Consider the following 17,556-nt stretch of genomic DNA (forward strand, 5'->3'; position numbering starts at 1 on the left):
AGAATTGTTAGCAAGAATGGCAAGGCAGTCAACAGAAATGAAAATGATGAAATCTATGTTCTGACACTTACATAACTGAACAAAATGTGTTGTAATGACTATAAGAAGCATACCATAATAAAAACATTTATAAATAAGTCAAAAGTTAAGTTTCACAGAATATAATCTAAGTAGTATGGTGGCCACTAGTGACAAGATCAAGATCAGGATATGATAAGGAATCGTGAGGTGATTGGTTGTTGAGATGATGACGTCATTGTGCGTGTGACTTCGTGGGTTTGGAATGTTTGGAATTTTTCTGGGGTAGGCACTTCTAACAAGATCAAGACTAAGATAAGATAAGGAATCGTGACGTAATTAGTGTTGAGATGATGCCATCATTGTGTGTGTGTGATGTCATGAGATTAGAATGTTTGGAATTTTTCTGGGGACCATCTGTGTGAGTGACGTCATGTGTTTGTTTTGTTCGTGTATGGTATTATGGGTGATGGTTGGAGATAAGGATTCGTGTGTTGTGTGCTGTTATCAGATGAAGATAAGTGACGTCATTTGTTAGTTGTAAATAAGTGACGTTATTATTTTGAATAGAAAAGGAAGATATATTAGTGGATAAGGATTCGTGTCGTGATTGGTGGGGCACTACTGACAAGATCAAGATCAAGATAAGATAAGGATTCGTGACGTGGATTGAGTTGTTATCAGATGAAGATAAGTGACGTAATTTGTTAGTTGTAAATAAGTGACGTTACTGTTTTGAATGGAAAAGGTTGGGGTATATTCCTGTTAAAAGACTATGGGAATTCTTGGAGTATAGTAGAGTCTAGTGGCGGCAGCGTTTAGGTTTTTCTGAATAATTTAATTATATGCTGGTGTCCCTCAAACACACACTTTTCCCCCCCATAGTTCATACATATTTTATTCTTTATTCATATTCGAATTCATATTTTATTCATAATTCATCCGCATATTTTGATTTGTCTAAATTTAAGATATTAAAGTTCAATAAATAAATAAATAAATTGTGTGTGAATTCATTGTGATTTCAAAAGTGATCTTGCTTAAATATGCATAACACATCAACGAAAACGTTTGTTCATTAAGTTTACACATTTTATTTCGCAGATATTATTTACAATGTAATATGCAGAAATAGGAATTTACAGATATCACCAATGCATGTGGTGTTTTTCTTGTCGTAACATTTCTTTGATGAGACATGTGCGATTGGGTGATTTTGATACTGCTTCCCATATGAAATTAGACAGTTCAAAATACATAAGTATAAATAGTACTGCTATTATAACAAACATCTGCTACATTTGCGATGGTTCTTGATTTTCACCTGCAAAGAAAAAAAAACGTATTGTTAGTGATGCAAAAGTTAGCAGATTACTATAATCCTAATACAGGTTAGTTTGGGAAGTATCAAAACTTTACAGAAACATACAAATGTGCCACATGAAACCGTGAAAAGTTGATTAGCAACACAGCCTACTTATGTGAGACATAAACCCATTAGAAGAAAGTTTAAACGCAATCAAATGAAAGTACTGACACTTTTACACACTTTTCAATGTGATTTGGTAGATATTTCATCCCATGCAAAAGAAATGGGGTGTGTGTTTCCTTCTTGTATGCACTGATTATTTTTCCCGATTTGTGTGGGTTCGAACACTGAAGAAGAAATCAGCAGACGCTGTTGTTAATGCTTTCGAGTCTATTTTTAAAGAAGTGTCATGTTACATTAACACTGATCAAGGAAAAGAGGTCTGCAACAAGAAAGTTCGTGCATTGTTTAAGAACCATAATATTCATTTCTACACGACCAGGAGCGAAATCAAAGCGCCCATTGCAGAAAGATTTATCAGAACATTGAAAACAAATATCTACAAATGGATGACGTATACTAAAAGTAAAAGTTATAAGAAAGTTTGTTTTCCGACCCTTGTACATACTATAACCTCACACCACACCGCACTATCAGTATGGCTCCTTCGGAAGTTAACCTTCACAACGAGGATCGTGTTTGGAAAGATCGTGTCTGAACCCAAGAGGAGACTACCAAACCAATATTTCAAGTAGGTGATAGTGTGATTTTCAGTGATGATACACAAATTTAGAAAAGGGTTTTGGGGTAACTGGACAGGAGAACTGTTCACTATTGCTCAGGTTATTAATAGAAACCCTGTAGTATATAGAGTTTGCGGTTGGGACGGAGAGATAGTGGAGGAACTTTCTATGAACCTCAACTGCAAAAGGCTGATATACCCAATGAACTTGCGGAAGACGTGTATCTAATTGAACAACTACTTAAACAGCGCAAACAGAAAGGAAAGCTTCAGTATTTTCTTAAGTGTCTCGGTTATCCCTCATCATATAATTCTTGGGTTCGTAGCGATGTTTTACTTAACCCTTCCCAGTAACGCCAGTATGAAAATGTTTCCTACTAACACGCAAACGAAATTTCAAGTGGAATTACCACGCGAAATCAGACTTAAAGGTAAATGGGAAGTTGCTCTTGCCGAAATTCATCTCCCCGGAGAATTTAATAACATCGATTCCGGTTACGATGAGTTTCATATGACACGTGGAGTTGGAGAAGGAGGAGTCAACACTATCGACAACAACAATATCACAGGAAATAATGTTTTCGAAAAACCTAAAGAAGGATTTTACAAAGTATATAAGATTCCTCATGGCAATTACAATTCACTCTCTGAACTTCTTCAAGCAATATTTGATGTGAGTTCTGTGATTACTGGAAAAAAGAACCCAAACAACACCATTTCTCTGACAGTCCCAAAAGATTACAACCTGTTGTTTCCCAAGGAGGGCCCCGGGTTTGGGCCTTTTACTGGGTTTTAATCAGATTGGTGTTAAACTGAAAGATACAATCACTGGGAAATATCCAGTTGATATAAAAAGGGGTGTAGCCGCATATTTTGTTTATTCTGATTTAATCCAAGAACAGATAGCTGATGATACATGCGCACCATTGTTAAGAGTTGTTCAGTGCAGCACCAAGTGTTCCTTCGTTTTTGCTCACCCTGATTATTATCCGTTATGAAAACTAACATTTCAGTCAATTAGCATTGAAATTCGTTCTGATAGCGGCGAGTTGTTTCACTTTCTTGGGGGAAAGAAAATAGTTTAATTACACTTCGGACAAGTGAAGGATGACTGATTATCTCAGATATTACACATTGCAGACAGGTGGGGTTAAAGTGTTTACAGGGTCCCCAATACAGCGTGGGTACAGATTAGATAGCATTTTCAGAAGTGCCTTCTCCTTTCTAAGTCCACGTTTAAAACCTGCAGCTCAATTTGTCGGTCGTCAAGCCTTAAAAGCCGGTCAGCATATGATAGGAGATGTATTCGAAGGGGTACCTGTACGTCGAGCCGTTATAAACAGAGTATCAGAAGCTGGGAAAATTGCTGAAAAAGCTCAGAGCCAATTACTTCAGCGAGGTCAAGGAAGTAAGAAGAAGAAGAAAAAAACGAATACTAAAAAGTGGAAGCGAGATGACGTCTTTTGCTGAGGATATGATGTCAGAGTTAGATATTTTTTCACACCCTCGTGTCAATATTTGTGTGGAAAGAAGTTCTTATGTCATCTGCCAACCAATATTCAGTACTGACAGTGGAGGTCCTGTGGAATTTTGCATACCAGCTACATCTGAAGAATATTTGGATTTGGGAAAATTATACCTACGCGTTTGTGTGCACATCACTGACAATGATAGTAACCCTATTGAAGATTCTTCAGTTAGTGTTGCGAATAATTTTTTCCACTCCCTGTTCAGTCAAATTGACTTTTTTCTCCAAGATAAACTAGTGAATGTGGCGTCAGACACGTATCCTTATAGGGCTTATAATGAAAACCTACTAAATAATGAGAGAGATGCTAAAAACAGTCAACTCACAAATGAACTATTTGTTAAAGATAATGTGGCTAATGTTAGTGATATGTTTACCAAAAGTGAATGTGGGATGCGTAGACGAAGCTCGAATTAACCAATCAAAAGTGTCGCGGTGCTTGGACGAATACACGCTGGCATCATGCATTAAGACCGGTACTTGATCAACATCGTTACTGTTCGTGTTCGTATGGTTCGCAGTTCTCCTGAATTTTGTTTACTGACTGCAAATGCTAATTGAAGGCTACACTTTTTGTCCGCAAAGTCAAAATAAACCCAAAGATTCAACTGGTTCACTTGTCTGTGTTAGATAAGTCAAACATGTTATATCCCATCAATCGAGTGCAAGTGTCTTGTTTTTCGATTCCCAAGGGTATGTCAGATGTCACACGAGACAACCTGTATCTAGGTGAAATACCATCTAGATTAATTATTGGACTGGTCTCTAGTGATGGATTTAATGGCACTTTCAACAGAAATCCATTTAATTTTTATCATTTCAATCTGAATTTTCTTTTGGTGACAGCTGACGGTTTTCAGTATCCCTCGCAACCTTTGACTCCGAACTTCAAAGAAAGGCATTACAGCAGATGTTATATGTCACTGATCACATCGCTAGGCAAATGGAACAGAGACTGTTGTAACGAAATTTCTTATGAGGAATACGTAAAGCGAAACATTCTCTATGGATTTGGCTTATCCCCAGATCAAAATGCAGTTGCCCCCCATGTCAGTATGTTAAGAAGAGGAAGTGTGTGACTCGAAGTTAAATTTGCTCAACCTCTTCCTGAAAACATCACAGTGGTTCTTTATGCAGAATTTGAGTGTACGTTATCCGTAACAAAGGATCGTTCTGTGTTACTGGACTATGAACACTGAACAATTAGTAAGTATACTAGAATTAGAACCCACCACAAGAAAAATGGGTTTAGGAGTTTGTACTCGTGATCAATTGCCACAACATCCGATCAAATAAAAACAGTCGATGTTCGTCGTGAACACAGATCCGACTTGGCTGCCAGGACAACATTGGCAATTTATCTATATTAAAGACAAACACAGTGATTTTTTCGATAGCTTTGGTCGTCCACCCGAAAGTGATATTGTTAACTTTCTGAATGACAACACTAATATATGGCATTATAATAGGGCACCTGTACAAGCTAAGGAATCTGTCCCGTGTGGTTTGCATTGTGTGCATTTTTTAATATTGAAATGTCGTGGTCTTTCTATGCAAAATATTATTATCAAATGTTATTCTAAGGATTTGTGGTTAAATGATATTGTAGTAACTTATTCTGTTACAGATCATTTAGTGAAAATAAAAAATAATTTAAAAAAAAAGATTTTCACTTACCATTTTTTCCACAACAGTTTCTTATTCCCACGCAATTTTCGGGGAGATAAAAAGACGAACTTGGTACTGGTTCTTCGAGCTCTCCTGCTGGTTGGGAGTGGACTGGAAGCATTTTCCTCACGGGGACTGGTTGATGGGAATGGTTCTGGGTATTCGATTTGTTTAGTGTAGGTTCTGGATGTAACAATCTGTGTTCCTGTTGCTCTCCTTCTGTGTGAGCCAAATGGTTTTTTCAAACCTAAATACTTCTGCAAAACAACTAAATATGCATTAATTAAATTAAGGGGATATTAAATCTCAATTGTTTTAAAACCGAATAAGAAACTCAAAGATTGGAATCAGAGAGTTTCATGCCCAATATAGTATAAAAACTATAAAAGAATCGGCGAATACTAGCGTGAGCAAAAAGCAAGTAGTCCTAGAACGTAGTACAAACACGGGCAACTCGTTGCAACGGTGGGGAAAGTTCTGATCGCTATTCTTGGTATTTTCCATAATGCAAAAACACATTTCCTAGGAAATGTATGCTGTTATTACATTATGGTGGGAGGTCACTACCCAGACCGGTTTCAGCCTTCTTTGAGGCTTCATCAGTGAGTAGCTACACCAAATTAATATCAAAGGGTATAGCGAAAAGAACTTGTATACTCTGCTGTACGAGTTGTCCAAAAGTCTTTTTCATCTGGATTTTGATTTCTCATTTTTAAAATGGCACTCAACTCATCATCTAGTGTGTACAGTTCACACTCCTTTGGTGATTGGAGGAGCGTAAATTTTTTTAAATATACGATTCGTTTTCTAATAAGTGAACTCAATAAAGGAACAATGATACTGCCTAATAATGGGAACAGTGCTCTCCCCCATGCTGTAAAACCAGTTTTCTTCTGGTTTTACAGCACGGGGTAATGAAGGGAAACAATTTGTTACTTAGTGCTCTTATTATTTTTTTTTCCTTCGTAGGCGTGACTCCTGGTTGTGTTTTAGTGGAATATTTCCAGATAAAACATTTTTATAGGTTTCACAGAGTGTGGAGATTTGGCTGGAAGTGCAGTGTTTTAAAGCATCATTTGCTTGTTTGGGAGAGGAATGAGATAAGTACTTGATGAGATATTCATAGCGTTTGAGTCTTTCAGCCATTCAGGGATAAACATTGTATTGGGTTCTTCTCTTGGCAAAATCCTTGACCTTAAGTGTAAAATATCAGGTGTTTCCTGTCTAAAGTCTAAAACTAAATATGAGTGGGATTCCTGTGTTGCATCTTTATAAATCTGAACTAATACGTTCTTTTGTCCTGGAAATACTTGGGAAGCTAAATGAGAAAACTGTAAAGAGTCTCAGGGATTTTTAAAAGCAATAACATAATGGCTATTGAGAGAAATTATGTACCTTTACAGAATAAATTTTGTGTCAGTAGAATGACACTGAGGTTACGGTGATGTGAACCTTTTATGAAAACATCAGCTATTTCCATGCTGTCCTTAGCCTGGTGAACCAAATCATCGATTATGAGTAAATTTCTCACATTTGAATCAAATTCAGGTAACTTCAAACCATTCACGAATTCTATGTTAGTAAATGTTTTAAATTTATCCTGATTTTCACTGTAACAGTAAACGAATCGCTCTGGTGGTGGTTTGATTAGTTGATTACAATGTTCTATGAGAGACAACACGAATGTTGTTTTTCCTGACTGAGTAGCTCCGGAAATAATGCATGTAAACGGATGTATGAAAAAAGCTGTCTTGGCATGATTACATGGTGACTGTGATAAAAAAAATCTTAATGGGGAGATTTTTTATATTAAAAACAAGTATCTATCTGTTTTTACATGATCTCTGATTATCTAAAAATAATCAGTCTAATTATGTTAGCGAAAATGATAACATAATTAGACTGTGATTATTTTTAGATAATCAGAGATCATGTAAAAACAGATAGATACTTGTTTTTAATATAAAAAATCTCCCCATTAAGATTTTTTTTATCACAGTCACCATGTAATCATGCCAAGATGGCTTTTTTCTTTTTAAATTCTAAGAAAAAAAAGTTATTGTGGAATAATAGTAACAATAACAGTGATGTGAAAACTGCACAAGAGAACGGTGACACTGCAAATTATCGTGTTGGAAAACGATCATGGATTTTTACCTACCAGGTTGAATGTTGTTTATTTTTCTGTCCCATAGGTGGCATCTTTTGCTTATGGGGTATGTGAGTGTAAGGAATTATCCTTTAAAATACTCATAGGGAAAAGTGCATGTGTCTGTTGACACTATGTGCTTTGCAAAAGTGTATCCAAATCTTTTTGTTATGGAGGTCGTTTTGAGTTGGCAGCTCCATTTGTCTCTATGGACAGAAAATGGTACAGGAATTTGGATGTTTTGTGGCTCACTCCTTACTTCTGCTATCATAGATTCCAGATTAATCTCAGTGCCCATGCAAGAATTTAAAGTAAGGCCTTTGCATTTGGTCACAAACTTACCCCCACCCCCACGTTCTGTAGGAATGATATTTGGGACCTGTGGTAAGAAACTCAACTACAAAGTCACCATCGAGTTCGTTGCCTAGCTCCCCAAGGTAGTAGTGACCAGTGGATGGTGAGCATTCACCGGGTTTTTCACTGAAAATGACAGAATCAGTATAAAAGCCGTCTTTGCAAAGGTTCCATGACCTCATATAACTTTATCCTACCGTAGGCAGCTACAAATGAGGAGATGAGAGGAGATAACTTTCCTATTTTCAGGCTCGGTGCCTTCAATAGGAGAGTAGGCAACCATCATTTCCTCTTCTGAAACTAACCTGGCATCTTGGATAACTTTACTGTTATCTTAAAAAAGTTCTATGAGGTCTTCATAAGAGGAAATCACCTGGGTCTGAATTCTTAACATTTTCATACCAAGCTTTCCCCATAGGGAATTCAAACAAAGCTTAGCAAGTGAACGTTTACCAGGATTTTTATTAATGTGTTCACTAATTAACATAACACCCTCCCTTGGCAAAAACTAATCCAGATAAGACTGCCGATTTTGACCTTCAGGCCATCCAGATGCTTCCTGTTTCAGATTCAGAAAGGTATCGATGTAGTGAGCAAAGAAGTTTTCTTCACCTTCAAATTTTTGAGAAAAATGCCACACCTCATAAAATTCTAAAACTTTATAACCGTGAGCACATGCTAAATCTAATTCTGGAGTGCACCAAAAACCTGTAAAAGATCAGTACATATGAGAGAGCATAATGGGGCCATTTCAGAAGCGCACTTTCCACATAGGAGGAAGATTAATTTTTCGTTCACTGTGATGGGCAAAACCAGTAAAAGGAGATGCTTCCACTTTTGCATGGCAAATACCAAAGTATACCCCAGGAGAATAGTCAAAATTATAGATAATAACTTCGGGATTCCCCATATCAAATAGCTGGTATTTCAATACCTATGGATAAAGGCTATTAAAGTCCAAATAGTGAATAACTTCCCCTTCTGACTGAATTTTGTGATACATTTTGTAGCAGTCAGTTCTGCCACCATGCAGAGCACTACAAGGTAAAATGTGATCTGGAATATTAAGAGCAGCAATAAAGTTTTTCAAGGCAGTGTTTTCAGAAATTTCTGTATTAAATTAGCATTCCCAAATTGAGATCACATAGAATCCTTTGCTACGAAAATAGTTTTCGCGATCCATTGTTTGCTCAAAAACGGTGATCATGTTTATATTTCTATATGGTTGGTAAGTATTTGCTCTATAGCATTCCTGACAACCATGGTGGAAGCAACCGCAGTATTCATATAACAAGGTTCCACATTTCCTATCAGCAAAATAAGGTCCGATGTAGACTCCCTCCCCACAGAACATGCATGTTGTATGGTTATGTTGTTTTGTTGTTCTTGCCATTTGGGCCAAGCCAAAGCTTTCGACTTTGCACATCCCCCCCGTAACCCCGAGCAAGAAGTATGGCCAAAGTGTTAAGTTTTAAAAGTTCTGGAGAAATACTCTCAAACATACTCCTGCAATTGTAATGTCATGGAGAAACGGATCGATCTGGGTGAATTGTATGAAGAGAGTGCAAAAAGTGCTGCAGCTGTCATGCAAAACATGCACATCATCCTTCGTATAAGCCAAAAGTTTTGTTTTCAAACAGTATTCACTGTCTAGCCGATTTTCGTACCAACTCTCGAACTCTGTACGAGTTTCTTTGTTCATAAATTCTGGCTGGAAATATGATTTTTTGGGGATGACTTCATGATAATCCAGAGAATCGGATGTGTGAAACTTATGAGAAGAGAAACCCTTACAAACTTCTGGGAGATTGAACATGGCTGGTAGTTTCCTCAGACCCACACTAATGTAGGAAAAACTATCAAGAAATATGATTGATATTTAAAGGGTCATAATAGATAGGAAGTATCTTCAATCCGTCAAACACTACACAGGGTTGGAAAGTTTTTGAAAAAAGATATTCCAAAATAAAAAACCGTCAAAACCATGAAAATTGTGTGCAATCACACGGATATTTTCGTATTTTGGTTTGACAGTCCAAAGGATCCTTCCATTTTGATCCGTTTTCATGATATTCTTGACAGAAAACAACCCATCTAGGAACTGACCCACACAGTTCTCACCACTGAACTCGCGTTCGTGACTACCGAAATCAGCTATACATAATACTGGAACATGTCGATGATTTTTACCAATAGTTTCTGTGTCAAAAAATCATAGAAACCTGCTTATTTGAGTCCTCCGATTTTTGCACAAAACACATCTGTTTTGGGTGAACTAATTTGCAGTGCGGTAGAAATTTTCAGATGGACAGACGTGGGTTTTATCTGTAGAGAAAGTAGCCAAACACTATCTGCAATGATGGAATTGTATGTTTAGACATTCATTGTTGTAGAAAAATCTATTGCATGACTCACACAAAAGAAGTTTCTGCATACTATGATTGGCGTTTGTGCAGCAGTGGATGCACACATTTTTACATTTATGCATATGCAATTTGATAGTCTTTGAATTTCGAAAAACAACTGAGGAAATAAGAGATACTCCCAAACAGAGCTGGCACACTATGCACTAAATCATAATTAGAGCCATGGTATAAAAGACAGATCTGTTTATATGCATTTGGTCCCCGAAACACCACAGAAAAATCAGCATCTGCAGAAAAAATTACGATTTGGTATTCCTGAGTCAAATGTTTTTGAAAGAGACCTGCTTCTGGAATACCGTAAGAAGTGAATGGAACCCTTGCAATTTTGTAAAGAGTTAAAGCCCTCTTGGTTTCTTTCTTTTTACAATCTAATCGCACTTGTCTGTATCTTTTGGCATCATCACCTTGTGAAGCGCTCAAAGAACAAGTGCTCAGGCTATGCAAAGATTGTCTTTGTTATTAATTTCCATAATAGTTCTTTTGATTTTCATAAATTCATCCAGGCTAAGCAGCGTTCTTCTTTTTACGTTGGTTCTTCCACCACTATTGTTACTAATGTTAATAAGAATGACATATATAGAAAGATCATTTGCCAAAAGAAACTCACATTTTGATTGGGCGACATCATAAAATGCATCAACTATCCTTTGGATAGTTAATTCAGAAAGCAACATGAATGGTAAGTTAATATTGCTTTCTAAACTGGATGCACTAATGCCCAACCAAACATGAGAAAAAGTTCCTAAACTCAATAAATGCTAAATGATCTCATTAAGCATATCTCGAAACATTCCAAAAAACACTCTGGTGGGAGGAGTTCAAGATCACGAAATCAAATTTGATTATCCAATTGACCAGTTTGATATTTGATAGAACTACGTGATCGGCCCACGGAAACAGTATAAAAATCCCTGTAGAGTGAGGGGTCAGTTGTGGTAAAAAAGCTTTTAGTTTCATATTCAGAATGTAATATTTGTGGGGGGTCACGGCTGCTTCCAGCCACACCAGCAAGAGAAACACATGGATTAACGCCATTACCTGTGTGTTGTTGTTCATTTTCACTTACAGATGAATCTGTTTAATCAACTTCGACAATAACTGATGCATAATTATGCACAATACCATCACTAACAAACCGAATGACTGATGATCGCTATAAAAGATTACTTCCTAGATTCAGAAATCTCTTTTATAAATAAATGTTAATCATCAAAATGTGATTTTGCAATTGTGACATTACGTGATCCTTTCACTAACACAATTTTACTAAACATCAGCCCTCAAAATCTTTCCCCAAAACCCTAACAAGCAAAAAAAGATATAAAAAATTTAAAAAATGACTTATGGACATTTCACTAAAACACAAAATAGTTTTGGAGTATTTTCATGCACATCTTTTTAATTCCATTGCAAAACCACCTTATAAATTTATATATTAAAAACTTAGACATTAAAAAAGAGTGCTTTCTAGATTTCAGATAAATGTTACTTACCATAAAGTGTTTTTGCAATTTTGACACTATGCGATGTTTTTTTCACTAACACATTTTACTAAACATCAGCCATCAAAAACAGACATTAAAAAAATACTTTCTAGATTTCAGATAAATGTTACTCATCATAATGTGTTTTTGCAATTTCGACACTACGCTGTCCTTTCACTAACACATTTTTACTAAATAACCACCCTCAATATCCCTTCCTAATCAATAACAACCAATATATATATATATATATATATTGGTTGTTATATACATATATATATATATTAGGGTTATCAAGTAATTTTATAAGCTGTTATTTAACTCCTAATCCCAAGTATGCAAACAATTAAGTTTGCGCCTGAAACATAGTTTCAGGCGCAAACTTGCCCAATTATGGGCACCAGGGTTTCTTCGTGATGGGGAGGAAGTGGAGAGGGTTCAGAGACGAGTGACCAAGATGATAGCAGGTCTGTGGAATGAACCTTATGAGAATAGGTTGAAGATTTGTGGGTTGTAGAAATTGGACAATAGGCAAAGGAGGGGTGATATGATTGACACATTCAAATTACTGAAGGGTTTTTATAAGATTGATCCAGAAGATATTTTTGAAAATATGACTGGTTGTGGGAGGACTAGGGGCCATGCATGGAAGCTGGGCAAGAGCGTGGTTGACAAGGGTGTTAGAGCTAGGTTTTTACTTGGAGAGTGGTGAATGAGTGAGTGGAATAAGCTTCCAGAGTCTGTTGTGGGTGCTACGACCATGAATGAGTTCAAGGCAAGATATGATAGATACTGTGTGAATGTTGAATAGTTGTTCCAGACATGATGTTAGGGCCTCCCTCGATGAGTCTGTCGACTCCTTGGAGTTTCCCAGAACAACAACAACAACAACAACAACAACAACAATAATAATAATAATAATAATAATAATAATAATAATAAAGTCTAAAGATGGTACAACACCAGGGAAACTCATTGTAAAGGTGGACAAAGCTCTGATCGCTATTCTTAGTATTTTCCCATAATGTAAAGCACATCTCACTAAAAGATGTATACTGCAAATCCATTATGGGTGGGGTCACTACCCAGACCGGTTTCAACCTTTTTTGAGGCCTCCTCAGTGAGTAATCATTATATATATATATATATATATACAGGGTGTTCGGGATAAATTTGACAGTTTCGTAAGGAAAAAGAAAATCTTCTTTGTATCTATTAAATTTAATGAATTGACAAAAAAACATTACAGGCAGAGTTAATTACAATACTATCAACAAGATTTACTCAAAATAACCACCATTAGCATCGATCACAGCTTCAATTCTGCTTCGGAACCTCGAACAAGCTGATGCTACAGTCTCCCTGGGAAGGGCCGCAAAAACTGTTTTAATTTTATCCATTAACTGGGCTTTTGTATTACTGGAAGTGCGATTGGTGTCTTTTTCAACTGCGCCCCATACAAAATAATCCATGGGGTTAAGGTCTGGGGAGTTTGGAGGCCAAACATTTGGACTGGTGAAGTCGTAGAAATTTTCAGACAACCATTTTTGACTTTTCCCAGAGGTGTGGCAAGGGGCCGAATCCTGCTACCATACATACGGCCTACCATTGGCTACCCTTGTTATCCAGGGCTTGACTACAGTTAGCAACTCCACGAACAAAGCCCGAATTCCAATGCCAAGGTTCTTCAACACCTGTTCCTGCAGATTTGCGAGGAATTCTGCTGTACGAACGCAATCAGATCGTCTGCTAGGGATCTTTCTTCTTGCTACATCCTCGTAGTCACCATTGCAAGTCTCTAGTTCATGCCTGATTGTTTTTACTGTATTCAGGGAGCATTGGGCAGCAGTCGTAATATCCTTATTTTGATGGCGGGCACGAATCATCATGATACAAGTTATTCTCTTCCATGATTCAGGTGGGTTCCAGCTATTCATCCTTTCTGACATCTTGTATATGAATGAAGAAGGGTCCAAACTTATAAATGAAGAGAAGTGTGTGTTAATACATGTAACTTACGGAAAAATATAATTAATTATAAATATGTCAAATTTATCCCGAACACCCTGTGTATATATATATATATATATATATATATATATATATATATATATATATATATATATATATATATATATATAATTCGCTAAAGACAACATTCGCTAATGTAGTCACTAAAAAAAAACTAATGTTAATATTTTCTAATGACATTGCCATGACAAAAATGACAAAAAATTAACTTACGTTTTCTCTAGAAAAACTCATTTTGGAACTATAAACTACTGAATGCATACAGATATTCCAAATACTTGAAAGACAATGGGAAGCACCAACCCCATTAGTCAATTTTTAAAAAAATAACAACCAATGGAAAACCAATAACGACAACATGTGACATCGAATAACTTAGTTCTCAGCGATCACACGAGGTCAAATTGCAAACCGTTAGTACCTAGTACTAGTGTAAACAATTCCTTATCACCTCAAAAACCTTTAGTCACATCAGAAATCATGAGTAATGCACAACCCTGGGAAAATGTTACCTTTGAAGAACCTGCGATACGTATATGAAAGGAAGTGATTATTTATTTACAAATATCTAACTAATGTTCCCAGGTTCTGAACGAGCACTGAAAACAAATGACAGGATATGAGTCACTCAGTTATCTACAAACAAGACTAATGAAAATTACCAGTGTGGGAAAATAATTCACACACAGTTTATTTATTTACTTTACTCATCAGTTATTCTGGTTATAATAGGTAGTTAACTGAATTTTAAAAGTAAAATAGAAAACAAATAGGAATTCGAATATGAATAAAGAATAAAATATGTATGAGCTATGAAAAAAAAAGTGTGTTTGAGGGACATCAACATATAATTAAATTATTCAGAAAAGCCTAATCACTGCTTCCATCATGACTCTACTCTAAGAATTCCCACCATTTAACAGGAAAGTAATACCCCAAAATGTATTGGAAAATTAGTACAGCCATCTATAGACAACCAAAGACAAAAGATGATGACAAATGATGGATGTGTATCACCCTGGAAAAATTCCAAGATATCTTATCTCAAAAAAATCGCCCACAATTCCATAGGCAAACCAAAACACCATATGATATCACAGAGAGACATATGTTCCCTAGAAATTTCCGAACACATAACGTCACGATTCCTTATTTCTAAATATGCAATACGCGAACCCAACACACCACGTGATGTCCCTGATAGAAGGGGGGACCCCAGCGAAATTCCAAACATTCCAAAATTTATCTTATCACTATCCATCACCCATAATGCCATCGCAAACCATTTACTTATCTATAACTCATCACAATACACATCCAAGACACTGACATCGCTTCCTCCATTCGCCCTACCCCTATTTTGTTCATAGTATCCCGCCAATCACGACACGAATCCTTATCCACTAATAATATCTTCCTTTTCCATTCAAAACAATAACATCACTTATTTACAACTAACAAATTACATCACTTATCTACATCTGATAATAACGAACATTCACGTCACGATTCCTTATCTTATCTTGATCTTGATCTGGTTAAAAGTGTCCCACCAATCACGACACGAATCCTTATCCACTAATATATCTCCCTTTTCCATTCAAAACAATAACGTCACTTATTTACAACTAAAAAATACGTCACTTATTTACAAATAACAAATGACGTCACTTATTTAGATCTGATAACAACCCACACCCATGACACGATTCCTTATCTTATCTTGATCTTGATCTGGTCAGAAGTGTCCCACCAATCACAACACGAATCCTTATCTCAACCATCACCCATAATTCCATACACGAACCAAAACACAAGAAATGAAGCCATTGACACATATGCCCCCAGCGAAATTCCAAACTCATGACGTTACGCACAATGACATCATCAAATGAACAACCAATCATGTCACAATTCCTTATCTTATCTTGATCTTGATCTGGTCAGAAGTGCATCCCATACTATTAATCTATTTTGAAGATTGTGTTTTCCACCCTAGTTTTCGGGTGGAAAAATCCTCTACCTTTGTATGAGACCAGCTAACTCACCTTTAGTTGAAGGAGACTAGATAAAGTTCCTCAAATCATAGACTGGAACCAAACCCAGGTCTTTCTGACTGTTATAGACGTAACAGTCGGTATAGGGAAGCTTTACCTATAACCGTATGGGACAGTGAATGATTTTGATATTTGATCAAACATAGTTAAAGATTATTAAAAAAATATTCGCCTCTTTATGATTCATTATTTAGTTATTTTGAATCTCTGTAACATTCTCGCTAGGCGCACTCTTACTTATCACAACAGAAATTTTAAATAGTGGTAATATCATGGTGACCTTCGAGGATGCATATGTATGTTCACGCGGAGAAATTTTTCTGAGGCGCCCTCATTATTATTGTGTAAAGGAATGGTGCATACTTGAAATGTGCAACAAATTTATCGTAACATAATATTATTTTCATTCATGTCCAAATAAATTTGCTTAATAATATTTAAAACAGTTCTCTATAAAAATAAATACTTGAAGCTTAAAATAAAATCATAAAATCATAAGGCGTATTGTGTTTTATGATTTCTTTTTGAAACACAAGTTGAATGTATGTTGACAGCATGCGAAATACAACTTGACTTATTATTATTATTATTATTATTATTATTATTATTATTATTATTATTATTATTATTATTATCTGAGACCTCCAGCGATTCAAGGACTTATCTACACAATTAACAATATACGTTCTTTATTAATATATTGTAGTCATATTTAGTATACAATAAAAAATAAGCTATTAAGTTTGAAAGACATAACACATATAGCATATATAGGATTGGATAAGAGTAACAGAATAATTTCTGTTTTATTCCGAGAGAGGGCAGCACTGTCCGAAGCTAGTAATTCGGGTCGGTGATGGGTCACACTGAACGATGAAAATAATTTACTATCTTAATATATACTGCATGATTTAATTTCAAGCAATAAGGAAACTCAGTATTTTCAATTCCGTATTTACTAATATCTCAAGAAATTTCATACCTTTCACAGAAACTCTGACTGAGCGAATGGCTTGGGTAGGGGTCACGCAAGTATAATCCCCACTATCCTCTTTGGCTGCAGAATCAATCACAATGCGATACTTGGAGACTACATCACCAGGTGAATCTGGAAGCCACGATGTACGAAATCTTTTAGTAGTATGTCTTCCAGTACTGTTGAATTTCCACGCAGGTGTTCCACTACCTCGAGGGAATATACATAGCATAGCAAACGTAGCGCCAGGATAAACCACAAGGATACCATCATCAGCAATTCCTAATAATCTGTTCGGAGTATCTGGAGAAGGATCGAATTCAATGAAGGGAGGACTGTTTGTCTTACGACTTCCAACTGTAAAATTGCAATAAATGCGAATTAATATTGAATGTTTACGTTTAGTGCATTGTAAATGTTATGAATAAAGTATACGGTCTTACTAGAATAATTATTTATTAATTTACTAGAATTAACTAGAATAATATTAGAACGGAATTTACTAGAATTATATTAGAATAGAATTTACTAAAATAAGCAGAGAGAGAGAGAGAGAGAGAGAGTAGTAACAGGATTTGAAAGAAAGAAAGAAAGAAAAATGAATAAAAAGACAAAACTCCAATAAAATTATATAAACTAGATCATTGAATATGGTAATACAAATACTTGGTTATTTCGCTCTACGTTGCTACTGAATTTCTTTATATTGTGAAATATAAAGAAATTCAGTAGAGAAACAAGGTTATAGTTACCATACGAATTGCACACATATTTTCTATACATATCCAGCTTTACACTAGAAAATCTCATTCGG

General features: G+C 35.9%; 1 protein-coding gene across 1 annotated transcript in view; it reads right to left on the minus strand.

Annotated features, from left to right (window-relative positions):
* The window catches only part of LOC150110142 (locomotion-related protein Hikaru genki-like), a 50,871-nt gene that overhangs the window by 1,054 nt on the left and 32,261 nt on the right, over window positions 1-17,556 (minus strand). The window contains exon 4 of the mRNA XM_090398049.1: window positions 16,749-17,099. Coding sequence (XP_090254175.1) covers window positions 16,749-17,099 — 351 coding nt within the window. The remainder of the gene's footprint in view (window positions 1-16,748; window positions 17,100-17,556) is intronic.

The sequence above is a fragment of the Typopeltis vanoorti genome, chromosome 1, assembly GCF_054136105.1.
Source record: "Typopeltis vanoorti isolate ZY-2024b chromosome 1, IOZ_Tvanoo_1.0, whole genome shotgun sequence".
Taxonomy (NCBI): Eukaryota; Metazoa; Arthropoda; class Arachnida; order Uropygi; family Thelyphonidae; genus Typopeltis; species Typopeltis vanoorti.